We start from the raw sequence: 27,636 nt of genomic DNA, 5'->3' as shown, positions 1-27,636 counted from the left end.
GATGGAGGGGGCTGGACAGGGGGGGGCGTGGGCTCCCTGGGGGGGGGAGTGGGCACTCGTGGAGGGGGAGGAGGGGTGGGTTCTCGTGGAGGGGGAGGGGTTGGAGGGGGAGGAGGTGGAGGAGGAAGTGGTGGAGGAGTCTGCTTGACTGAGGGTAACTTTTTGGGCGCAGGGGGAGATTGCGGAGGGGGGATAACTTTTCTCTGAGGGGCAGGTGATTCTGGAGGGATGATGATCTGGGGGTAAGAAGGAAACGGCAAAGACAGGAGAGCAAACAGATGACAAACAAAAACAGGGGTCAGAATGAGGAAAAAGAAATGGTGATAGAAACAAAATGTGCACGTTTATTGTTTTAAATGTGAGCCAATGACAAATACAATATATATGTGATTAATTATCATATATATTAAATATGTTTGATAGATTGACCATAGTCCCGAAAACTATCATTACGAACTCTTGGTCTCACTTAGTAGCACGAAATAGCACTGACTCCTGCTGTGCCCCTCTAATGTCTACCTTATCCACAGATGGCTGGCCCCTTTCTTCTCGTGTTCGCTGTGGGTTGGACATGACGATGACTCCCTCTGTCCTCCAATCATCCGGCTGTTGTTTACGCTTGCGCTCCACTTTCCCACACCCCAGTTTCCCCTGCAGTTCCATAATGAGTCGATCTTGCGAGTTGCTCTTATTCACAATGACCGGCCCCATTTTACGCCGTAACATTGCCTCTCTGAACATTGGATGCACATTGGAGGTCTCCTTGGTGCGGCGGATAACGTTCTTCAGCTGGAGAATAGATGATACAAAGGAGGTGTGGTCGTGCAATTTAAGTCCATGTTGGGTCACAAACATAAGCACGACAGGCCCAGCCAAGGAGGCCTCATTCAGGTGGCAAAAAACGCTCAAGCAGTGGCTTTAGAACATACTTTTGGCTAAATGTTCTGGAGATTCTGTCAGGCACTCCACTCTTGTCAGTGTATCCAATCAAATGTGCCTGCAGAAGCAAAGCACAGCCTTCCATTCCACTCAAATTGATTCTCTACAGCCAAGTCTACTTAAAAATGTACTGGTTTCCTGGCATGCCATGCTGGATAGCTGAGGGCAAGGCAACATAGGTCTATCACAAAATCTGCATGAACCAAAGCAAGGCAGACAAAGTTATTGTATGTTTTTTGATTACATATGCATGTTCTGGGGCATATCTGCATTTGCAAAAGAGAAAAATATTCAACGTACTTTCTTTGTATTTGCCCAGTCAGTGATAAAAAGCGTATTCTTTTGCATCATCCATTGGTTGCACAAACATGACAGGCCAGGCCCTGTGACTAGCACAGCAATGTCGATCCAAGCAAGTAGGGGCGTGCGAAAACATCCTTTCGGCAAAGCTTTCGACATCAGCCACAAGTAGGGAGATTTCTCCCTCAAGCCATCTTGTAATTGCTATGCAATGACACCACATGCATCACGCCAAATAGATCAGGGAAATTTATCTTCAACAAGAAACTTCATCAAGTTTTTGTAACTTTGCACAGCTCCTTGAGTAATTACAGGAGCTGCTCTCCCAAAATAAGCTTATTTTGGCAACCATGAGATCAAGCTGCTTGAACAATTATCTAACACAGCCATTCCACCATTATTGTCACAGTTAATTAAAATCTCAGGCCACATGACCAAATAATAGAAAGACCACATGGGGAGCTAATGCCTCTAAAGCTTATTGCCAGCAGCTTATTTTGGGAGAGACAAGTTGAGCGTCCTACTTGGCCAGAAGCAGATAGTCGCTCGACTGCAGAGGGCTGCTGTGTCGGAAGCTCCAGCGTTGCATCTGGTGTCCCGGGGCAGGTGGAGGGGGTGGGGCACTCATCCATCCAGCTGGACTCAGTCATGGGTGTGAGGGTTCCCTCTCGGCTGTAATCAGTGTAACTCCCCTCTTCCTCCTCCCAAGATCTGTCATCATCTCCGGACATAGAGGAAGCAGGTGGCTGGTTCTCATTCAACTGGTTGGAGTTGGGGGCCAATAGTTTGTCTAAAGCCTCATCCAAGAAAGGCTCCCGACATGGCCATGATAAACCCAGTGTTTCACCTCCCTGCTTTTCTCTAGGAGGGGCAGACGGCTTATTTGATGGTACAGCAGCAAGTGGAACTGGTGAAGCTCTGGGACTGTTAGTGCCTGTAACTGTGTAATGCTTTCTGATAACTTGAGCAGGACTTTTTGGAACTGTCCCTGGACTTGTAAGCCCTGGGTGCATTATTGGGGAAGCACTCATTGGCAATGTTTCAGGACTATAACTCTTGGGCACACTAGAGATATTAGGGACAGTCACAGGACTTGAAATCTTTGGAACTGGACTTGAAAGTCTTGTGATTGACAATGGACTTGCGCTATTGGGAACTGTTTCCGGACTAGCACTCTTTGGGATAGTTAAAGGACTGGAGATATTACGGACTGTCATTGGACTCGCACATTTTGGAACTGGACTTGAAAGCCTTGTAACTGAGACTGGACTATGAATTCTAGGAGCTGGACTGTAACTTTTAGGGATTGGGCTTGTGTTATTGTACAACTGACTTGGACTGGAGCATTTAAGATCTGGTGGACTAGGACTCTTGGCTGTTAGGATGGGACTAGGGTTTTTAGACCAACTAACAGGACTAGGGCTGTTAGAAACAATTACTGGACTGAAGCTCCTTGCAGTGGGTACTGGACTGGAACTTTTGCCAAAAGTACCTGGGCTAAAGCTCTTTTCAAGTGAATTTGAGATTGTACTAGTGCTGGTTGTCGACACTTGTACAGGGCTGTTGACTTCAGCTTCACTAGCAGGATTTGTTTTACTACAGATACTGAGGCTCTCCACACAAGAGAACTCAGAGGTGACACTGTCACCATTATCTATCTGTTGGATCTCTGAGTACTGAAGGCTCTTGGACGATGAAATGACTACAGTAGAACCAGCTGAAGATTTAGAGGTTGAACAACCATCTTCATCTATATGAAGTTCAAATGGAATAGGGGTAGAGGAGGGAGTAGAGCAGCTAGAAGGTAGAGTAGTATCAACTGAGCCGATGTTGGTATTTATAGATGGGGACATTTCTGGTGAACCAGTTAAAAATGAAGCATCTCCAGCATCTTGATTCACGGATGACTGAGAACCAGACTAGATTCGGTGCAATGATGTGATGTTTGCAACGTACAAACAAAGACAAGACATTTACAAATGGTAGAGAACAGAGAGAGACAGTGGGAAAAACAAATTGAGAATGAAGAAAATTAACAGAAAAGTTGTCTTATATACAAAGCCAAGAAGGGTCAGAGTTCTCGCAATGGTCTTCAAATAAATACCGAAAAAAATATATAAAACCTTGTTTCAGCTCAGACACGAAGGCCCTGTACACAATCAGTCAAAATCTAGATAATTACTAGAATTAACACTTCTTTCGACCAAGTATGAAGAAAGTTAAGTATTTATTACTATGTGTAAATGGGATTTAATGGTAAATTGTATTAGATTGCATTAAGCTATGTTGTCAACAAAAATATGTTACTTATGCAGCGTCAACCACACAACTTCCTCTATCAATGCAAGCTTTCAATTTGCACACTAGTCCAGAAAATGTAGTACAACACAAAGCTGAATATATTCATAAGTATTGTTTTGGTCAATTTCCAGTCGGTAACCGAAGATAAAAAGGCAGGTTAAAAATAGGAAGTAGTTGTTATTTTCCTTAATTGATGTAAATAACAGTTCCAGCTACTACATCCAGGCCATTGTAAGGTTTACAGTTCTATGTGAAATCTAAGGAAACAGTAATACAGCAGAGTATCATTTATATTTCAATTGTAAGACATTGCCAGCAGCAGCATCTATTTCACATTACAAACGCAAAAATAAGGAAAAGACACTGAATACATTTGATCCTAGAATTCATTCAACTGTTTTGCATTTCCCCAAACATCTGCAGAGCAGTTTCTAAACAGTTGCAACCAAAAATAAACATCCTCCATCCAGAATGCAAACCCTGGTGACACACAATCTACCCACTAGCACACTCACATTGCTTTGGACTTTGAAGTCAGACAGGGAGGCCATTAGCTCATCCAGCTCTCGTGTGGCAGAGGAGGCAGACATTCTGGCTTGTTGCTGAGCCGGTGTTTCCTCTTGTCCATCTGTTAGTTCTTCTGACACAACCGACGGTGTGGGACTAAAAACAGAAAGAATACAATCAACTAAATCCTTTCCACATTACATTTGAATAAAAAGTACTTTTTAACAGCTGCATGCAGGGCACCAATCTATATGTTGCTTTATCAATTTCTCGCTTACATTGGAGAGGGCACAGAACTTTCCAGCTCATCCAGAAGGCTCTCTACACTTGGTCGTACATCCTCTATTCCCCGAGCTAGCACACTGCGCTTTGGCTTCTCCAGTACAGGGGGACCAGCCTTGCCCGCAGTAGAGACTCCGTTCTCCTGGACATGGTGGATGACGCTGCTGGCAGGCAGTGGGGGAGCTGCTTCTTCTATTGAAGAATAAATGCTTAATTAATTACCATCATCTACAGTGCATAGTTTATCTGTGGTTTTCTTTAAAGGTCCCCCATGATACTGTTTTACATCAATATATTATAGGTCTCAGATATATACAAAACATGTCTCTGAATTGTTTGGCTCGAAATACCAAATAGAACGTGCATTGTAGCATCCCATAAACCCCTCTGTTTCAGCCCTGTTTCAAAAGTGCTGATTCTCAGTTTTTTACTTTAGATGAAAATAAGGAGCCACTCCCCACGCCCCTTAAAAAGAACACAATGGTGCTCTAGGAGGAGATACAGGTGATAAGGTGGGGGGGGGTTACCTTGGTTGGTTATTGGCTAATGGTTACACAAGCCAAAAAACCGAATAGGTGACCTTTAAGCCAAAAACACTAAAATACAGTGGAGATAACGGCCATGCCTGTGTAACAGCACAACATTTGAGAGATTTTACATTTTTTAAATGTAAGTGATCTCTTGTGTACCTTCTGTGGGGAAGGCAGGGGTGCTTTGCTGGACAGCGTTGAGCTCCAACAGCAGGCGGTCCAGTTCAGACAGGTTGCTGCCCAAGGATGAGTTCATGGCACCAGCTGATGAGTCACTATTTTTCTGCTTATTAGGGAAGCTGTACAGAGCAGAGAGAGGAACCAATATTTATCATACACTGAGCTATAGACTGAGAGTGATGCTATATTTTGACATAATTTGTAAAGTGTCTCTGAGAGTTTTACATTTTACTGTTGTTTAAAGCCTGTCTATCCAAATAACACAAATCCAAGTCATACCTGTATACGTGGTCCTCTTCACCGATTGTTTGATTTGGACTGCCGCTATCTCTAGACCAGGGACTTCTCTGGGCTGAGCTGAAGGACTGAAGAGAGGAAATGAGGGTTTAAGTTAATTAAACAATGTTTTAAGTTTATAATGTGTTTTATCCCTGACATGTATGTGAGCATTTACCTCTGTTTCATCAACTCCGTTTAGTTCAGAGGGAGTGGTTGGGATTTGGGGTGGAGAGGAGAGGTCTTGCTGGCTCTGACCCCCAACAGGGAAGGAGTAGGCGGTCTCGTCAGACAGGAAGAGCGGACGCTTGGAAATGTGGGATGTTGTGGACTCAAGGTCCGCCAACAAAGCATCTGCGGAGATACAAAAAAAAAAATGGTATAGTTATAATTACAGATAGTTATTTTCCCAGACAGGGTTGAAAGAAAGTATAGCGCTGCAAAAACTCATCATCATTAGTTTCTGTTTGCGTACAGGAACAAATAATTACAGCATGTTACGCAATTGGTCAACATCCCATTAGCACTGACATCAGGGGAGGTGGAGTTGTAAACGTTGAATCATGCAGACTGTCATAGCCACTCCTTTGGTTACTCATTGACCCTAGTTTGCCTGGAGTCTTAAATCCAAGAGACGCTGTCTGCAACCAGGTTTACGTGCTTATATTTACCATCAACACCACACCAGCTAACATCACTGCATGAAGGGGTCATTTGGTGTTTCGAGATGAACCCGGGCCAAGACAACAAATACTAATTTAGCAGTCCTAACCAGCAGGTAGAAGGACACATAACATTATACAGGATTTAATGAAGAGAGCAGACTGTATTACTGAATGCTTGGGCTTATTTTAGCGCGCTCACTCCCCAAAGCAGTGTTTAGTTTCTCTTGTAGAATTTCACAAGTAAAAAAAAAAATAATAATAATAATACCCTAAGTTAAACAAACTCTTACGCTAACAAGACATTTATTTTATGAATAAACTATTTGTATAAAATATATGCAATTTCACATTTTATTATTAAACCGAAATATTTGAGGCTATTAAAGACCATGGGGTTGTCAAAAATAAAGTCCCTACGCTAATGTATATTTCTAGACAAAAACAAATAAACCATAGTTGTTAAAGCGAATGTAGAGCACAAGTACAATCAAGTTTTATCCCTAATGTTGGAGAGAATTTGTGATTAAAAATATATACATAATACTGCAATATTGACAGTATAATAATATATATGAATATATGGTATTTATATAGCGTTTTTCCTGGGACTGAAAGACATTTATTACCAAGATGATCCCAATACACACTTCTCCGACATTCTTAAATAAAGCATAGGGGCAGGAAAGCCAAAAAGATAGCTAAAGTCACACGTTTAAGAGACGTACCTTAGAAAACGTTACACCCAGAGAAGTGAAGAGGAGATAAAACTGAGAAAAAAAGAAGAAGTGCAGGAGGAAGAGGGCAACCCAAACAGACGGTCTGCCAGCCAGGAACTGCCTTCCTTAACTCTACCATCAGCATAAGAGAGCAAGAGACGAATAGGAGGGGTGCAACCAGAGTGCAACTGAGAGCAGAGCAAAGGGTCAGGGTAAAGAGGAGAAGGAGGGGTTAAAAATAATAGCAGCGGGTTAGTTTCACCGCCCTCCGGACACATACACTGCTATGCCAGGTTCGACCTAGCTTCCCTGAGAGCTATAGGATAGGAAACTACTCACACAAATGAAAATAGTCTCTGAGTATGGGGCAGTCCAACTGTTGCAGGCCGAGCACGTTACAGCAGGTGAAGCAGAACGTTGTGAAATGAGGAAAGTTGAACGCAAGCAAAGCTCTTATCAGCAGAGGCATGCCCATCTAAGGGAGTGGAATCACAAAGGTATAAAAAGGTGTATTGGGCCCCTCCTTCCCACTGACAGCCCACTCTCCTTAAGTTACTCATGATGACTCGCACTCTCTTTCACCATGTTTTGATGTTACATACAATGTAGTCTTTAACTACAACCAGGAACAAATTATAAACATATAATCCCTTTTGCTTTGTCAAGATTCTAAGCACATCATGATTTCTTCAGGGGTACGATTACATTTGTACGTTGAACCTGATTCTAGGTAAAGCAGAGTATCATCTGTACACAAGTACACTGGACCGCCATGTTTCCCAGACTGAGCGGAGACACAGTAGAAGCAGAGCCACATCCACACCAGGTCCACTTAACCCAACTTAGCATTAGCATAGTTAGCGTGGCGAACATGCCAGTTGACTAGGTTTCACACCGGAGACTCTGTTAAAAAGCCCGAGCACATTCCTCAGAGCTTCTTTATGGACGCAGCGCCGCTCACTGTTTACACTACTGCAGCCAGTTCTGTGTGTGTGTCCTCCTCTCTGACTTGGCAGCAATAACACACCCATTAATGTTAAGAGTCAGAAACAACACCACTGTCGATCTATAAAATGTAACCAAGTATGGTGTATGATAAAACCTACCAATCGAAGATGCTTCAAACCAGCAGACAGACAGGTGCACCTCAATACTGCAGGCTCTACTTCTGATCCAGTAAATGGGGAAGTCAACAATACTGAGAATTTATTCTAAGTGGCTTTCCTGTGTTCAAACTCAGAGGTCAAGACTTCTTTTTACGTTTCCCCTAATGCAGCTGATTTTATCATCATCGTAAACATTGATATGAATTGTACTTGTTTAGTCTACTAAGACCTCCATTCATCATTCATTACGGTTTACAAATTAACTAATAGAGAAAATAAAACTGGATAAGACAAGTCCAGACATTGGACTTTAATAAAAGTAAAAACGTGCCGACACAAAATACTGCATTTAATAAATGGTGATATCTGAAGGCCTTGGTGTATATCTGTTGTTGATGTCAGAATAAAGTTTTACTGCAGCTGGTGAAGATCTCAGTCAACAGATGTTAGTCCAGATGGTTTACGAAAGAGATGTTAATCAACTTAGTTCTGGATCTGAACTGGCTTTAACCCTGGTACATCTGCTGCTCCACAATAGAGTTACGCTAAAACACTATCCCCCGGGCTATATTAAATACAGATTCTGTTGGCTTCTGGGAGATCTGTATCAGCAGAATAAGCCCGCTCATTTCCCTCAACAAAGGTTGGAATAGTACTGCTATTTCCACAATACAGGCTACAACATCAAACTAGAAGCTTGAGGGTTGCCGTTGTGCACTGAACACTGCATGCTAGACATGCTGTAACCCATCCACAAACTACACAAACACACAGAGGTGTGTCAGCCTCCTCTGCCAAGGGAACATACCAGGACACACAGACTGCAAAGCACAGACTAGTTTTCCAGTGACCAAAAATGGATCTATAGTAAAGTGAGGAACTCATAAGAGACACCCATGTGCTAAATCTTAAAAATGAGCCTTACATAATTTGAATCCTTTGTAAGGAGAAACAAAAACTTCTGGAGATAACTTTATTTTAGCAAATGTAAGTATATATCTGATTAAAATGTACACAAAAAGGGACTTCTATGAATGAATGTTTGTGTTGTGAGAACCATGTTATACTAAACCCTTATAGACCCAATTTCCTGAGAAGCAGACAGTTGTAACAAAGTGACAGATCTACCCTGCCTACGCACAATAAGATATATGAATCAAACACAGTCCAGCCTCTTTGAACAATGAAAAACAACACCAGGGATCTGCAAGCTTCCATGTCCATGGCACTAAATGTGACATGGCAGAGCACAACTGGGCTCAAACAATGAGGAATGGCGATGGGAGTGTCGAGAGAGATAGCGGGTGAATCTAGGAAGTGTGTGTGCTCGTGTAGCCGCGGCAGGCAAATCCTCAGAGGCTGAAATGTGGGTTGACGCAGATTAAGGAGACTCCCTTCCTCCCAGATGAATGCTGTGCATTTTAATTATACAAACGTTGCTCCGCATGGGGCTCATTACAGGAAATACAGATAGAGAGAGAGAGATAAGGGGAAAAGGGGACCAGGAAGATTGATGTGGGCAGAAAAAGGAATGAAACATTAGAAGTGAAGGGAGGGGAAGGAGGTTATGATAAGGAAACCTTTTGAAGTGTCAAGTTTGTGAACAATAAAGAGAAGGGCAATTGTTGGATCAGCAGTTATATTGCAACCTTTCATAGTAAGAAATCTTCATAAAATATAAATAAATGAGCAAAGCAATTCTGGAGCACTACTTTTACTCTTTGAGGTTTGATCAATATCGGTGCTGGACGTCAACAGAAGTTAAGCCTCCATTATCCCTGACAGGACATCCTGCCTGCTTGACAGCACACACACTGCTTAAGGCCCTATCAGTGCTGACCATTGCATACAAATGAATCAATGCTGTCTTCTACTCAACACATCTCTTGTTTATTCAGCTGGTTCATTGTAAGGGAATGGACCTCATCGAATGAATGTATCAAAACACAACCTTTAAAAACCTGCAGGGGGTGACGTTGAGCCGTGTGTGAGAGCCGAGCACACCCGTGGCTTATTTCTTTGCTCTGAGGGCTGGTATACAGAGCAGGCTTTATCAGTGAGTTTCATAAATGCCAAAGCATTTCCTGAGATATGCGCTTACACCAAAGGGAAACTAACAGGATGAATATCAGCCCCACGTTTCTGTCGGCGCAGCACCGTTACCTGTGTTCTCTGACCTCCTTTCTGCATCCGCCTCTACCTCCATTCCTTTTATTTCTTCCCTCTGAATCTGACGTGTTGCAAGGTGCACGTCGGCTGATATGAATTCCTAACGTGCCACAGCTCGTCTTCAAAATATGAGAGAAAAAGCGAGAGGCGGAGATGAATGCGAGGCACATACTCTGAACAAGATTGTGTGATAAGACAGACAAGGACAGATGAGTGAAAATAAAAATGTCAGCTGTTAGACAAAGAGATTTTGTACATAATCTGGTTATGGAAAACAAACAAGGAAAAACAATCTGTGTTGTACGAAACAACCGAGTCTGTGAGTGTGGGTCGACGAGTGGGACAGCCTTTCATGTTCTGTTGTCTGAGACATGGCCTTTCATTGTGACATGAGCTGACAGACCAGCGCAGAGATGATGAATCCTCCTCTTAGCTTCTACCAGAAGGGAAAAGGATAAGATGGGCACACATCCACTTACACTTTACTCCCCTCTGGGCTTGTGCTAGACAGCAGAAGGCCTGTGTCTGTGTTCATTAGGTGCGCTTCAGCGGGCACTGAAGTGCAACAATTAAATCACACACACAGGTGCAACAGTAGAACAACAACATTGCACACAGGTGCCTCTCAGCAAGGCTTTAGCCACACGCCAGAGACAGACAGAAGCATCCAGCCTCACTATAAATACCACCAGCCCGACCCAGACCTGTGGTGGGAGCAGACACATACAGTAGATGATGGATGGCCATGCCGGGCAGAGCAACAGCAGGACATAACAGACCACCCACCCAGCTTATCCTATGTATTACATTTCATTCGGTTTAATGTCTCTTACATTTCTAAACAGTATAGAGAAGAGCCTGGATGGAGTTTCCTTCTGTTCAGATCAATGAAGCGCTACAGCTACAAAAGCAATTAAATGGAAACGGCACCATAGCTCCCACTTGCAATTTAGTCAGAGAATAAGAGTGCATACACAGCAGCTTGCACTCCACTTATTCAATACAATTACAGCAAAGTTTATTTAGACATGTGCAATCCAACGCTTAAATACAGAACTCAGGCAGCCCAGAATAAGTGTGCCAATTAAGAAAATAAGTAATGCATAATGACCGAATCCTCTGTTAAACAAAGAGGCTTTTTTTCTGATGGTACAAACTGCTAGCGGTACTAAGAAAATTGTTAAATTATTCTGACCTAAGGTGCAATGCGACAACATGCTGCCATGCATGACAATTTTCAAAAATGAAGACTCCTGTCTCTACACAGACTAGTTTCCAAAAGGGAAGCAGTACATCTATGATAAATCAACTGTTTACCTGACCAGCAACCAATTGCACACATACCATGTAAGCAACGAGCTGGGAACCAGAGTGAAGTATTTAGCAATCAAAGAGACCAAATTGTCAATCGGGAAGTGGTAGAAACTAAAAGCAGAGGTGAAGGCATGTAAAAATTGGACTGTACATTAGGGTTATACATGAATTATGTTGCTATGTATATCTTCTGGGTGTGTAAATGAGATGCTGTTGGCTAGCAAATTTGCCATATCAAATTAAAATGTATAAATGTAACTGTTGACAGCTTGTCCGATGGCAACAAAATCATTCAAAGGAATAGTTGAAGGAAATATGTGCTTTTTTACTATCTTCCCCTAGGTTGTGTGACCTAGGGACTCTGTGTTGAATGTGGGGATTAGCTGAGTTTAGCATGAAGACTGGATGCAGGGTTAAGAGCTAGCATGGCTGTTTATCATTAAAGTAGATTGGGTTGTCCTATTTTTTAAACTTGAGACAGAGCAAGGTTAGCTGTCCCGCCTTTGTTAAGCAAGCTATGATAAGCTAACCACTTCCTGGCTAAGGCTCCATGCTTTTACACAAATACATGAGAAGGTTACCAATCTTTTATTAAACTCTAGGCAAAAAGGTTGATTGTCAAAAAGTACCATGACTATTTTTTTCATTAAGCTGCAACATAAAAATACACAGAAACACCAACGCTTGTCATAAAACCACAACTTTAAAAATGTACATAAATTGCATGCACCCAACACTTTTCAAATAAGCAGCCGCCCCACACAAGTCACAGTTGAGTTCAGAAATAGCCACGAGCCTGAAAGCCTCGTTTCTGTTGATTTCCACCCAGAAAGTAACACCTTTTCAGCCCGTGTGTCGAGTCTGCCTTCCCAGAAAGTACGGTAGGTTTGACCTCAATGAATATGTTTAAAAAAGCTGCAGTACAAGGTGAAGCACAGGAAATAAATGCAAATGTCACCACAGATATTCTAAACCCATTGTCTGCATCTCTGCAGAGTCTAGTCTCAACACTGAGAGCTTTGGATCCTAGAAAGGCAACCTTGTGCTTTTACACTAATTTCAGCTAGCATCTCTGATGCACTGTTAGCTTAAACCTGGATAATGTGAATTTCTGGATAATTTATAATAATAATGTCTTTATAGCCCCCTCAAATGTTCTGCCAGAACATTCTTAATGTTAACCTTAGGTTTCATTAAATTGTTAATTTTTGCAGTATAAAAGCTAAACATACTACTAATTCATATATATCATTGTAAAGAAAATATTTTTGTATCGTCACTTGCAGTACCACATTGAGGCATTTATGGTTAATAACATGCATTTGTTTTACTTCCTCTCCTGTCTGCTTTCAGTCACTTCTGCTCATCAGCCTGACACTTTTATTTGTACCATGTTTTAATCTGATTGCCTTCATTGTGCCTTTTTGTGCTTGTGAGTAGGGTAACCAGGTTGTAATCCTGGCTGCAAACCACTTTCCAAAGGGGAAAATAAACATCTACTTCACTGAATGATGACATTTGAGCACAATTATTGTTAAATGGATGGTTTAGTGTATGTATCCACCTTTATATTTATGGCTATGAGAACTGAAAAGAAAAGTAAGACACGAGTATCCGTTACTAAAACAATACCAGTCAAAAGAAGATAAGACCCTCTCTTCTTGCTGTCTCCCCCTCAGCTCCTTCTCTCCTTCCCCACAGAGATAGGCTTACAAAGGAACACAAAGGTAGTTGGTTGGTGGGCGCAAAGCTTTCCTGTGGTTTACACGTCGTCACTGTGGTTATTTTCAGCATCTGTTTGCATGCAACTGTGGTAAAAGCACTTTGAAAATGTTTGAAAAGTACCAAAGGTGTATTTATTTAGGTATGAACAATAGCTCATTTTGGGGCGATTTGCCAACACAAAATATATGGGTTTTAAAAAGGTTCCTCTTGACTGAAAATGATATTCAAACCAAATGCAGACACAACAGAGTCAAAATAAAAAGTTGACCAATTATTTTTGGGTTAAGTTTTAAAATGGCAAATGAGAGTAAACCTTGTGAAATTGAAAAAAAAACAAAAAAATTGTTTAATGTCAACTTCACTATATTCCGTATAAAAGGAATGATAATCTAATTACAAAAGTCCCATGATAGATGCTTGTAAAGTGGTATTGAATTAAATGTTTATGACTTTATCAAATGAATAGTGTCTTAGTCAATTCATACCAAAGATGCACAATTACAATTAATGCTCCTGCTAATTATTAGTCTGGACTTTGGAGATTTCAACTAGATGACTTTTTCCCCTTCCCATAATCAGTTCTGTCTGGTTCTGTGTTTTCTGGGTTGAAGGAGGTCACGGCTCCAGAAACAAGCTGCTCTTTGTCCCCCTGCGGCAGAATAAGGACCGAGAGAAGAGGTCTGATCATTCCACTGGAAAACAGTAAGCTTGGCGCGGGTGCCACAACACACATACTATATGTGTGTGTGTGTGTGTGTGTGTGTGTGTGTGTGTGTGTGTGTTTGTGAACTCTTGTTAAGCCAAAACTCATATAAACCTGTGGAGTAGTAATCCTGACCTAAGCATCACTGACGCTGTCATTAACCCAAGTGCGGGGATTCCTGAATGATCCTCTTTAACAAGCCAGATGCTGATAGTTAATCCAACTAAATCACAAGCAACATCAAACACACACACACACACATACTATCATGCTCACTTTCCCTTACATTCGCAATCGCTTGTCCCCCTCCAACTTCCCAATTAATCAAAGGGCTGCATTGTGGTGGCTTTATATCTGAAATAGGGCAGTAGCAGCGGTGTGTTTGGGGTTATTTAAACTTGTGCCAAGGCCGGAGCAAACCTACTGGGCACAAATCCATTTCCTAATAAAACAGTGATGTGTTATCTCAGCCTGTAGCCACAGCAACCATACAGCCTCTTAGGAAAATGACATTTAGGAGCCAATTAGAGGAAAGCCTGCAAAGCCATGCAGGTGCATTTGGAAGGCCAGCTGACATTTTAAGAGCGCCATTTAATATGACAAATAGGTTTTGATTGAACTGGGGAAAATGTTTTAGTTACCTTTTGAAACACTGCGTTTGATACCTTTTTGTGCTCTAATTTCTTTCTAATAAAAACATTGTGTCTATCTTCTACGTCATACTGTTACACCAGCTGTGATCCTGTTACAGCTGCTTGCATCAGCCCGATCAGCAGCACGGCTGTCAGTCCCTGTCAGGGCGTGTTGGGATCAGAATCTCAGCAGGAAACTCAACTCATCAGAGCAAAACAGCAGGATAATGGAGGGCGGGAAACAGCTTATACACATTTATAAGGGCTAACAATCATCATAATTATTGATTCATCAGCTGTTTTTTCTTCTTCTTATGGTCTATAAAATGCCTTCTCAAATTCAAAGATGTCTTTAAATGTCATGTGTTGTCAGACAAAGGTTTAGTTTAGTTAATATGATATAAAGCAGGAAATCTCCATATTTGAGAATCCCCAAAAACCTTTTTGCCAAACCATTCTGTCAATAGACTTTGCGATGGTTGACTAGACATTGAAGGTTTACATATCGTAAAAACATCACACATACTATAAAACATGTTAGAACGGCACACTACTGCTTCTTTTGGTCTATTTCCTCGCTGACAACACGCTACATCAAGCTAATGAGCTGTTCCGGTTGCCTGGAAACAAAATGGAAAGACCAAAAGCAAACCATTTTTTTCTGCTTAAATTAAAGGAAGCCACCACAAATAGGACAGGATGAGGCATGTCCACAAGTCGTAATGACTAACACGATGTCTGTGAACGACAATAGGCTATTCTGTTGCTGAGCAGCAGAGAATCCTCCTGACTGCCACTACAACACAGAGGTCACAAAGGGCACTTCCTGTCAGGAAACATAGACACGAAGCTGCCCTAAAGAAAAGAGCTCATTGAGCTCAGCTGACAGAAAGCAGGGCAGAGGAACATGACTGGCACATGCAGTAACTAGACTGTACTTTATGACATGCTAGTGTATAATTAAAGCTACACAGATCCTAAACACAGCCAAATTGTTTGCTTGAATCTCTTTTCAGTCTAAATATATTTCTGACTTGAAAGCCTATTTTCATATGAACCCTGATTTCAAAACCCTCCAGTAGCTGTGTGAATGTGGACCCTGCAGGCTGTTGTTATGGCACGCTGGACCCATGAGAGATGACATGACGGTTGGCTGAGTGTAGAGCTGTCGCTGCTTAGTCAGCTCCTCTCTCGGAGCTGTCTGTCCACACCAGCGGCCTGCGATCAGAGGCGTGTTTTGTGTGTCTGAGCATGAGCATACACCATATGTTTCAAAGCCTTGCAGCCTTTTAATTCTAAAGTCAAACAGATGGACAAACCCTAGAGCAGATACAAGAGATTCTCTCAAGGCTTCCTATGCTACATTGAGTTTGTGTGTGATTTATATTCCACTCACAAGAGACTTATCGTCTACTGTAAGCCTGCTCTTTGCTGCATTAAGCTGAGGTTTACTGAAGATGTAATATGCAACGATATATATTTTACTCAAGTGAGGAGGAAGTTGACCAAAAGGGGATTTTTGATAAATGGGAACTTCTAAGTTTGGACTGACTTTACACTCAAAAAAAGTACTCCTGATTCATTCAAAAAAAAGAGCAGACAAAGATATTCTCAGTTTTAGTCATTAGTTTGGGTCAACCTAAAAATAAAGAGAGCAAACTACGTGTCCCATAATGCAACTAATCAGCTTCTTTTGTCATAAGCAAAGATGAACCATTCACAAGCAACGTATACACTTCCTGTGTCCCAAGTGGGTGTGGTCTTTTGTATTTGTATGAGCATTTATATCCTAACATGACATATTTACATAGCTAAGAAACCCATTACGAAAGTTAGTAAGCTAAGGTGAAAGGTCAGGAGTTTTCAAAGGTTCTGCTTGCTGGCATTTAGTTACTTTTGCGCAGAGCTAGGCTAGCAGGTTATCCCATGTTTCCAGTCTTTATACTAAGCTAAGCAAACTAGCTGCTGGCTGTAGCTCCATGTTTAGTTAACAGTCATGAGAGTGCTTTGAATCTTCTCGCCAAAACAGCAGATAAACATATTTCCCAAATTCAAATGCTTGATTTAGATCTTAATATAATCAATTGCTAAATCAACTGCTACATTTCCCTCAAATCACAATTGTGGATTCTAATCTAGGGTTAAAATGACTTCAAAGATTTCATACAGATTCCTTTACGACTTTAAATAAATCCCTAGTCGTTATACTGTATGGACTGTAGAGTTACAGATTCATCACAGCTCGTAAGTCAAACAAAGAAAAAAGGTTGACGATAACTGAAAACAACAGATTGGCAAAGCTGCACATTGGCCAAGGAGAACTGATATTATACAAACTGTGTCCCTGACAGAGGGAAAAAACACCTCTCAGGCAAAACTGACGTCAACATCACAGTCAACACAATAGAGAATGTAAATGTGAGCTGTCTGACGTTTCTTTTGGTGTATAAACAATGAACCTATATTTAGACTGGGATGATTATCTAGGCTACATCAGATCTCATTTGGAGTAAGTAAAGGACTGCGTCCACGCCCACTCCATGGGTGACATTTCCAACACTGCAGCTGCCGCGCTGACAGGCCTCTGGGGAATCACTTCACTTCAAATGATTCCACCGAACGACAGTAACACAAATCAGTGAGAGAGTGAGAGAGAAACTGAGCAGTTAACATATTTGCGGACATGAGAAGAAAATACTGAAAGGAACTGCGGATCAAAGTCAGTGAAATGAAGTTAACTTTGGAGGCTGTTTGACATTCATGTCTTGTTGGAGCAGGCACAGAGCAGTGAAGCAAGGCGCAACGCTTGGCAGCTCTGATAGCTGAGGAGGGGAGGTCAATGAAAGTTTTCCACGGCATCTTAACTGCACACATTTCTTAAACAAAAGGAGTCACAATTAATATAAATGTCTAGCATAAACAAAGAAAGATCCCGTTTCTAATACAGATTTTCTTTAATGACTAGAGTTAAAAACCTGATAATTTCAGGCGATAAAGCTTTAAAATCTGCCCTGATCCAAATCTTCCTAAAGGCTAATCTGCTGTGCTGCACACCCCGCCAGCTTTAAACTGTCAATAGATTGCAGCTGCAGCTTCCTATGTGGTTTGCCACAGGAATGGTGGGGAGTGGGGAGAGAGAGGGTGGGGCAGTGCAGTGTTTAAGGAGGATACATTTTGGCTGAGGCCCAATCCCTACATGTGGGCCTGATCCCCCCCCGACGCCCTGCCTGCTCCCACGGCTGGAAGCATTGGGTTAAAGCAAACTGAGAGAGTGCATATGTGCGGATCACAGAAAAGCCGCTTTGAGGGAAGAAGCAAACAGACTCAGACTCACTGCTACCGTGTCATTAGTGTTATTGTAAGACTGTTTGAAATGTCAAGAACATACTTCCCCCACAGTAGGACCATTCTGATATCACTTACTCACCACGTGTTGAATTTAAGTAAATAAGGGCTGCGTTATTCATTTACAGCATTATCTTAATACTTCCCTAACAGATGCTTTTTCCCTTAAACCATGTTATTTTAATACACTTCTGCTTATACAGTCTCACACTTATGTAAGCGCACACTACTCTTCTGTAGAAGCCTATATGATTTAAGAGTTGGTAAAATAATGTTTAGATGTAGTTTTGCTGTTGTTAAAAGCGGCCACCATTTACTTAAATTCATCTACACCTTTTCTATGTTTTTTTATTCTTTGTTCATCGTGGAGGCATGGGTCGAAAAACACGTTTTCTTCAAGTATTTAAAGTAAAGCGGATACAAATTATCATCTTGTGGGAGAGGTATTCCTTTAACAATACAAGTCATGGGAAGGGGAAACGAGAGATTAAGAGTCAGTTGGTGGAAGGTTACTAGGTGCTGCTGCTGTCTCAGCGCAGGAGAAAAAGGACTCTAAAAATACATAGTTGTCCTCTTTGGGCTCTGAGGAGGATGCCTCCCCATACTGCCTCACTTCAGCTCTTTAGGAGGTAAGGAAGATTACATTTAAACAATTCTAAACTTTCCTTTTCCTTTTTAAACAATTCTAAACTTTCCTTTTTGATAAACAGACAGGAAAAGGACTCTGATCCCATCATCACCCATACGATGTAGAGGACAACATTGGACAGAAGTTTTCTGTAGCTAACATTTCTACTAAGCGCGTTTGCCATAGTTTTTACAGGTGTCTGCTAAAACGATGACAGAATTTACAACCCTGTGACATGATAATTACACTGGGTTGTGTAACTCTTTTTTAGGCAGCTACTTTAAGGAAAGCCCTTCACCCACGTAAGCTGAGAAGGTATCCATAAATATTGACTGGATATAGAATGACCAATGGTACATTCTCACCACCAACGTGTCAACCAGAGAGCAAGGTTTGGCCCAAACTATATCCATGTGTACTGAAATGTGATTTCTTTTTTAAGGAACTGAGAAAGTTCAACGAGCTTTGACCTGCCTGGAACAGGTAAAGTAAACTTTCAGTTCACAGAGAAGTATGTATAATGTACATAGTGCTTTCTATTCATTTTCTTGTATTTCGTTATTATACTTTGTGTTTCCAGCATTGAGAGTAGGCAAATACAAAATGTTCTATGCACTGGGATTCTTGTTTTTAACTGTGCATACATGCATTAAGGGGATGCTTAAGGGGAACACTTTTTGGGGCAGCTTTTGTGAAACATTTCTCACCTTTGACTTTACAAATGCATTCTGGTGTTTTCTTTTAGCATCCAATGAACTTGACTCCTTCAATGGATTTCCCCTGAATGTCCTGCTACACTTAACCTTACAGTTGCCAGGGTAACATTTAAAACCTTGTAAACAGAAAATATGTGCAGTCAATGCTTGTAAATGAATAGAAAAGAGAACTGATCCTGATCGCACGCACTATGCAAGCGTTGTTACTTCAGTATTTTCCTTTTGATTAGAATGATTAGGTTTGGTTTTACTACAACCACTATGTGGAATGACAAGCTTTAAAAAAAATGGGTGTTTGGTTCAGAGCAAGGATTTTTTAAATATTAAACATTTAGCAGGGTGAACTGTCACAGAGGGAGAGCCAGGATTTTGTGAGCCCCAAGAACATTGTGCTGAGCTCTACACAGCCTCCCTGTCACAACAAGCTGTCCTCAGGCTTTACATTTTCTGCTGTCATCAATTGTGCCATAACTCACTGAGTTAAGCTTATCTGTGCAGGCAGAAAGACAGCAAAGCTTTCCTGGAATCATTTGCCTCTTCATATTGCACTGGTGTGACAATCAGTTGAAATGAGGGACTAACTCGACCTGAAATCTGTTGCAATGGGCAATTCTGACTTTTCAGGGACCTGAACAACTCTCTGAACTATGACTGTTAGATGTTGTTTTAATCACTGAAGCCAGCTGTTACCATCTCACCTGCAGTAAATGCAGTTATGTAAGCCTGCCATTTCCCAGGAGGGGCTCACTAGGTCAGTGTCTCATCAAATGCAAGCTGACTTGTGGGCTAATTTACACAATTCAGCTGGTTTGGCGCATGCAAAAAGTTAGAGGAAGCATGCAGTAGCATATCATGCCTGGTTAAGTGATGCGGAGGAATTGTGGGAGAAATAACTCGCCCAGAAACAATGCAAAAACCCCGGTCACAGTAACAACCACGTCCGCTCATACACGGTTTTTTTACGTTACAAATCCCAGCTAATGTTAATTGTTAATTATTGCCCAAATCCAGGGCTTCCTGTCCGCACGAGGGGCCTTTCTGGGCTCCTCGCGCTGAGCTGAACCAGGATAACTTAACCTACCTGGATTCACACACGAGTCAAACATACAACTGTAAAGAGTTTCTTGGAAAAACCCTTCCTTAAGTTGAATACACAGCCATCGGCCGCATTGTGTGTCTGCGCAAACAATACACACTCAGGCGCTGGTTAAATGTTGCGTTCACGGCAAAGCGAACTTACCTAAATCATCCATGTTGGCCGGAAATCGTTCCAATGCTGGGAACCGGACCGGGTCCTCCTGTCGATCACAGCCGGACTGAAAGCACCAGATTTCAGCTCCCAAAACGCAGAGTGTTCCGCTCGCTGAACGCAGTGAAGTTTTCAAGTTCCCCTGCTGCTCGATGAGCCTCAAACACACTCACACACACATATCCTACTGCCCCCCTGGAGTCTCCAACAGCCCACATCCAGCCCCCTGCCTGCCCCCCGGCACCACACAGGGTGCAGCGACATCTAGCGACAGAGAGGGACTGCAGACTCAACATGCAGTACTTCATTTAATTGTGATAATATATAAGATAGAACTTTATTTATCCCCTTGGAGAAATTCAGGCGATTATAGCAGCAAGGTAAACATAAAGATAAAATAGAATCCAAATTAAAATAATAATAGGCCTATATATATTGTGTTGAAAGAGATATCACGGTAAAACATTGGCCATTTGAATGGACATATATATTTTGTGCACCGGTTAAAGTCTTAAAACAGTGCAGGTTTTATGTACAGTACGTAGCCTAGTCCTTTTAACTTAAAAGAATAAAAGCCAACACCAATTGCTTTGTCTCTTTCCTAATATCTTATTTTAGCTTTATTCATTGTATTATAACTTTACAATACAAGTACAACGTTAACTGAAAAGTCCAGTAGTGCAATTCCAGAGTTGCACTACTGGACTTTCGGCACATTTGTATTTGAACATTATGTTTGCATTATTTGATACCCCTGGATATTTTTCTGCCATGCCAACAAATTTCTATCCAGAACAACTAGGGTCTTCGCATAACAAATGACCTCATGTTCAGAGACATAGAGGCCATTCAGAAATAAATGAACGACCTGATCAGCCAGAAGACACAGGTCACCAGCAGTGTCTCTGAAATATCAATGGCCACAGAGTTTGTTGCAACATAACATCCCTAAAAGGGTGAAGGAGGAAACAGTTCATAGTTTAAACGAGCTGCAAAACGTTCATATCTTGTCAGAAAGGTTAATGCTGGGGCTGAAGGGCCAGGAGGACTCTAGTTCTGAAGAGGAGCTGGGCTGTGGGAGTGAACCTGACAGGCTTTGCTTTTGTATGAGGTTTGGCAAACTCTTTTTCCCAGAATTGAGGAGTCAGGGTGACAGTGGAGTATGTGGAGTTTGGGGAGCATGCCACAAACGACCCCCAGAGGAGACCGATGTTTTGGAAGTGGTTATATGAATGGTAGAAGGAAGACGTAAAGATTTGGATGGTTGGGTTGGTTTTGGTTGTGCAGACTAGTCCTACTAGAATGATGAATGATTGTAAACAGCTGAGGTCTATGTCCTGATGGGGAGAGTCCTGCAGACACCAGACACCATCCAGCCCAGGAAGGACACTCCACTCCTGTCCTCTTCCCAAATCTCATGTAAAGAGAGTCTGGGAATTTTGAAAAGGAATAAATCAAGCAAAGTAAATGTAATGTGTGTGCATTTGTTATTCATCATCAGTCATCAATAGCCTTTGCTAAAAAAGATGATCCTGTTTCTCTATGTAGTTTTACCCCCGGAAAGAGATTACATTTGACACATACGTTGCATTGACAGACTGCGATCAACACATGACCCAGATGTTAAACAACATTCACTCATTACAAGCATTCATTTAAAATAGAATACTGTATATCACAGTTGGTCTTTCATTAGTTTCAGGGAAATTCCCTAAATCCTGTCTTGTCTTTTTATTAGGCCTGTAAGCAAATGTTATGTACATTTGACTTTGAGTATGTAAGTCGCTTTGGATAAAAGCATTTAACAAGTAACATGTAATGTTATGTCGCTTGAGTGCCACCTGCAGGTGAAAGACCATTATAATTTTGCAGGACTTCTAAATGTATTTGCAAATGCTCACTCAAGTGGATATCAGAACACTAATTGGCCTGAAAATAAAGAAATTCAAATATAAACGGACAAAGGACTGAGCATAGACAACATAACTGAAAATAATAGACTCCACAGATACTATGTTATCAATGGAGAGAACTCATATCTAGCCTCAAATCATCCCTCTCTGGATGCCCACTCAGCATAAATTCATCCATTATTTCTCAATGGTGTAGAGTAGACCTAATGACACATAAGAGCTGTATTGAATCTCAATATAAGTCTGCAATAGAGCACTTATTGCAACATCAGCACCCTTTAAAATGCTTCTCCTGATCAATAATTGGTGTAATATTACTATAGTATTCAACAGGGATTTACAGCAGTTAGATGATAGTAACCATATTGTGACTTCATTGCATGTCATGTCATCATGTTTTCTGTGGAACATATCACTTTGACAGTCCTGCATGATCATTTATAGGTTTTCTTACCAGGAATTCATTATTACAATTATTATTACAGACATGTTCTGGACATTTTGATCACTGTAGCCCTTGTTTAACATTGTAGATGTCCATTTATACTGTGTATTTAATCGTGTAAATTCCTCAATGGCCTCTGGGGGGCGTTCAGGTACTAAGTTATACAGATGGAGATTCAGTTTAAGTCACCACTAAAAATTCAGTTGCATCCGTTTCATTTCAGTGCCTTTTAATACTCTAATTAGTTCCATTAATTGTATTATATCACATATATGTGTACATAAACTTGGTCAATAAAGCTGGTACTAATTATGATTAATTTGAAGGTGTAAAAGTATTATTTTGATGGCACTTTAACAGTAAACAAACCAGACTATTTTAGAATGTTTATGTTTGAATCTGAGAAATGTTGTAGCCTTCAGTTTTAGTAGAAAGATTAAGATCAACATTTAAAAACATTTCTCCTCTTAGTTAAATTTCTTCTTAACTAGATTTATTTCAGATTTGACTCCAAATCTGACAGGTAGGTCATTATGTTTGGAAATAGTAAAAACTTTACAACAGTATGTGCAATATTACTTATTTGTGGAGTTGAGAGAGGAAAATAACCAGCTAATCACTAACGTTACTTTGAAATGTTGTCAGGTCTTTAGATCAAGATGGCGACAGTCATTTTAAAGGAGCAATACAAAAGCCTGCAGGAGAAAAAGGACCAATATGAGAAGCTCACCAGGCTGCAGAAAGATCAATTGGTCTCTCTGGAAAGGGAGGTAAACTAACATGGACATATACTGTACTATGTTAGTGTGGGTTTCACCTTCACCCAATTGTCTGAACTCAGTTTATGTAGCACTCAAAGTTTTTTTTATCTCTGTTTTTGTTTAGATATTATATGTTTTGCTTCATAAGTATTAGATGTCACAGTACTAATAATAGTACTATGTGTATAGTAATACTAGCATTAGCAGACTAGTACAGAATATTGTGCTCTTACTATTTGTTCAGACAGAGTACAGTCAGATATGGGCATCATTATTATTTTGTGTTATCATTAATTAAGTTGAGGGCACATTAGATTGGAAATGAAACAAAAGCAATGAGGGAGATAACCTAAATGTTACTTTATTTACACATATGAAGGGAATAGTGGCTGAATTGTAGAGTAATTGCTCCATTTTAGTGTTATTCAAACTATGGCGATATTGACAGGCCTGTAGTTTCTCCACTGTTCAAGCAAACTTAAAGCCGAAAGTTAACATGTGTATGTTTCATTTCAAATTCAATGTGCTACAACCAGCACCAAAGAAAATCTGTGACTGTCTGAATAGTTACAAAGTGTGTTGTACAAAGTGTGTGTTCTTTCCTGTGTTGTTTCAGATAACTGTGTCAGAGAACAGTATCCAGGAAAAGCTAACAGTCCCAGGAGGTCTCTTCAAACTAAAAGGGAAGCAAAGCCGCCACTGGAAACACATCCGCAGCTTAGAAAACCATCTCAAACAGGTAGTCATGCTAAGAAAGACCAACTTTCTTTAGGTCCCATCCAGATAAATCAGTACCATACAGTTATTCATTTTAGGAAATACACATATTTGCTTTCATGCTGAGAGTAAGATAAGAAGACTTGCGCTTCTCATACTTCTATACTGAGTGTAGCCTAGTATAGAGACTGAAAGTATGGGGAGCCATGACTTTTTCCCGAAGTCACTGCATTCAGCCAATAAATAGTGTGGCAACAAAATGCAACACCACATCTAATGTGTTAACAATCTTTAGAGGTGCTAGTAGGTGGATTTGATATCTTCAGACTAGATATTTTCACATACTCAGTCTTTGTGCTAAGCTCAGCTAACATGCTACTTGCTGTACTCTTATACTCCCCCCCCAAAAGTTAAACTATTGCTTTGTTATAAACACACATTTTAAACTGATAACTCCTCATCACAGTGAGTCTAATTATTCCTTTATCTTCTGTAGTACACTGTAAGGTTTGACGGGTTGTTGAGCAGAAACATGGATCATCGCAAAGACATAGCTCACCTACTACAACAGAAAGGCTTATGGTGCAATGTTGCAAAGAAATTCAACAAGCAGTTGGCTACACAGCTAAACCAAACAGAGAAAATGGAGGAGAGTTTCACTGTGGCTTTCCAACAGAGGTGATTCACATGTTTGAGTGCATGTAGAAAACATGGTGGTGGGGGGGCAGATAATTGATGTGTGTTTGTGTTGTTTTGTTCTTCAGGTCAGAGGCAGAGGGCCGAATGCTGGAGGTGGGGGAGTGGATCGAGGTGGAGACCGCTCACTTTACCAAGAGAAGGATGCAGCTGAAGACAATCATCGACCATGACGTCAAACTGCAGACTTTCATGGAGACCAAGTTCCAGGAAGTTATTTGTTTCGAAGAAAATGACGATTCCAAGAATAGAAGTATGATATTAGCATGCATGTACTTAGTCCCTGAGAGGCACGTAAGAAAAAAAAGTGTTAGTTTGTGGTCTGTTTTTTCTCTCCTTATATGACTAGTTTTACTAGTTGAATAATCTTTCTAAGTTCCATAATTGTTTTCATCTGTGAACCAGGTGGGGAACAAAAGTTGTACAGGGTTCTTGATGTATTTTCTAAGTAACATCATTTTTTTCATCTTTAACACAATTAAAGAGTATGGGGGGGGGGGGGGGGGGGGGGGGGGGGGATTTGGGCAGATTATTTGCAGCTGTTTGTTGTTGTAATACTGTTTTCGGCCACAAGAGGCTGAAGCGCTCCACTACCCCATGTTATAAATGAGCATTCATTCAAAACACAATGAATATTATGCTTATATGAATTTACACTTAGGCTATCATTTTTCTATCCTGCAAAACCTTGTTTCATCTGTACTTTAGTTACAACAACAGAAGAGTAAGTCATTTGGATTTGAAACTTTATCCAATAATTTGATATTCCTTACTTGCCTCTCAGGGCTTCCAGAGGCTTGGTCCCCATGTTTGATTTAGATAAGATTTCATGTTTTTCAGCTTGTTTTTAGCCTGCATCCGTAATTGTTACAGAGAAACAGCAACAGGATGAGTCTGGAGTTGAGAAGCTGGAGATGTACCTGCAGGGCCACAGCAGTTTAGTGGAGGTCACCGAAGAGAGCGACCTGCGAGAAATCGCCCACATGTTTGCTCAAAACGAACAGAAGAATTTTGCTCGTATCAGCTATATCAATGAGCTGCAGAAAAAAAGCAACATGTTGAGGCACAGCACAGACAAGATGAAGGCATGTGCATATATCCTGTTTACACACTCACAGTTTAACCTATAGTGTACATTTGTATTAATGCACACGGGTTTCTCCTTCAGAGTGACATCCTGTTCCTGGCGGAAGAGAACAAAGGACATGATGAGCAGATTAACAGCACGCTTAAGGATCTAGAAGTGAGTCTTATCACATCATACAGTCCATCATTTCTATATTATTGTTATTACTATAAGTAGGCCCTGGTTTGATGCTGTTGACGCTCATGTGTACGGCCTCTTAAGCTAGTTCAGTGACGCTGAACAGGATTTTAATAACATATCATTATTGTATGACGGTAGCTCACAAGAGGAACATTTGGCTCAAAGCTGTTTCCTAGCAACACCTCTTCCAGGTACAAACCTGGTATATCCACAATGTCAATGACTAAGGAACTAAAAAACAGCTTTGTTGTAATGATGCATCTTTTTTTGACATGACCCAGTATACTTTAAAGGTTTTTATGAGTTATAGAATTATCTCTCTGTCTGCAAATGTGAGTCGCACATCCAAAAATATGATGTCTCCTTTCCTATAGCTTTCCAAGTTCATTTTAACATTTGAGTTGAACACGTACAGATCAAAGCGAGGTGTAGTGAGACACTACCTCTAAACGGTATATATTCTTCCACATAAGTATCTCAGTCCCCTCACTAAAATAAAATCTGAGCTAAAAGAAGACGCTTAGTTTAATAAAAAGAGTTAAGCTCACACATAGCCTACTATTTAATGAACATATAGGTTTACCTACTGAATTAAAAAAAATAACAAATCAACCAAAGAAAGTGAAAACCTTAATGAAAAAAATTAGCCTGCAGAACAGTAGGCCTACAGCAAAGAAGAAATACACTGCTTCTTTAACAACAGACTTTTTGAGTCACATTGTAATCCTGCTAAAAATCCCCAATTCATAGTAAACGTAACAGTAATCTGATTACGTCTTTTGTTCATGTATCTGCAACTAGAACTTCCCGTTACATGTAATCCATTACTTTCAAGCCTGACAATATGACAAATGATTTAACAGAAGCATCCTCAGTGAGGAAATGAGCAATGAAAATGCCTTTTGATAACAAATCTTTGACCTTTTTATATGTCTTTCATATAAAGATCACAGTTGTATGGTTCTCATGAACTCTTTCTTCCCCTGTATCTGTGTGTGCTGCAGTCTGAGTTGGAGAAGAACCGCAGTCTGTCAGACTCTCTGGAGCAGCGGTGCTCTGATGTTCAGACGACTCTAGGCGAGCTGACGGGAGCCATCAGCGGCCTCTTAGACCACATAATGCCAGAAGCTGTCACTGTCAATCTTGACAATGTCGCTCACTTCACCAGTAAGTGAACTCTTACCTTCTTAAACCTGGCTGTAAATATACATTTCACTGAGCCTAGTTCATTCTACTTCAGGTATCCTCGAGGAGAGCATCAGTGACCTGCTGATCCAGGCCAACAACATGGAAGAGGAGCAGATGGATCCTCTGAGCGTGCTGTTGGCCAACTCTGAGCTGCTACCAGGTATTACACACATTTAACTTTAACTAACAATGCTGTATTTAACAGTTTGTATATGGAACTGCTCAACTGTATACGTCTTTGTCACAGAAAACGAAATGAGGGTGGAAACAGAGCGCGGCAAATCTCCTGTACGCTCGCTCAAGTCTGCCTGATCAGACAGACTCAGCGCCGTCACATCTTCTGACACTTCTGATGGCAATAAACAG

The 27,636-nt window shown here is 41.0% G+C and overlaps 2 protein-coding genes across 4 annotated transcripts in view; one reads left to right on the top strand and one right to left on the bottom strand.

Moving 5' to 3' along the window:
* The window catches only part of pxna (paxillin a), a 26,943-nt gene extending 6,450 nt beyond the window's left edge, over nt 1-20,493 (bottom strand). Inside the window, exons 1-7 of one of the 3 annotated variants that reach the window (XM_034239468.1) lie at nt 20,275-20,483; nt 9,966-10,090; nt 5,494-5,669; nt 5,319-5,404; nt 5,019-5,158; nt 4,326-4,521; nt 4,056-4,203 (exon numbers count right to left, since the gene is read on the bottom strand). In XM_034239468.1, the coding sequence (XP_034095359.1) occupies nt 4,056-4,203; nt 4,326-4,521; nt 5,019-5,158; nt 5,319-5,404; nt 5,494-5,669; nt 9,966-10,008 (789 nt within the window). In that variant the 5' untranslated portion in view covers nt 10,009-10,090; nt 20,275-20,483. Of the gene's footprint in view, nt 1-4,055; nt 4,204-4,325; nt 4,522-5,018; nt 5,159-5,318; nt 5,405-5,493; nt 5,670-6,705; nt 6,721-9,965; nt 10,091-20,274 lie in introns of those variants that run through there. The other 2 variants (XM_034239469.1, XM_034239470.1) reach the window with 2 other exon arrangements.
* Nucleotides 18,188-27,636, top strand: LOC117561862 (coiled-coil domain-containing protein 63-like). Its single transcript, XM_034239471.1, has 11 exons — nt 18,188-18,319; nt 18,761-18,801; nt 23,287-23,411; nt 24,019-24,141; nt 24,616-24,797; nt 24,884-25,068; nt 25,689-25,900; nt 25,984-26,058; nt 27,087-27,249; nt 27,323-27,430; nt 27,518-27,636. Exons 3-11 carry the CDS (start codon nt 23,301-23,303, stop codon nt 27,580-27,582), a joined length of 1,224 nt encoding a protein of 407 aa, XP_034095362.1. The 5' UTR covers nt 18,188-18,319; nt 18,761-18,801; nt 23,287-23,300; the 3' UTR covers nt 27,583-27,636.

Source organism: Gymnodraco acuticeps, unplaced genomic scaffold (genome assembly GCF_902827175.1).
Source record: "Gymnodraco acuticeps unplaced genomic scaffold, fGymAcu1.1, whole genome shotgun sequence".
Classification (NCBI taxonomy): Eukaryota; Metazoa; Chordata; class Actinopteri; order Perciformes; family Bathydraconidae; genus Gymnodraco; species Gymnodraco acuticeps.
The sequence above is the reverse complement of the archived record's forward strand: the minus strand, read 5'-3'. Positions and strand labels throughout refer to the sequence as shown.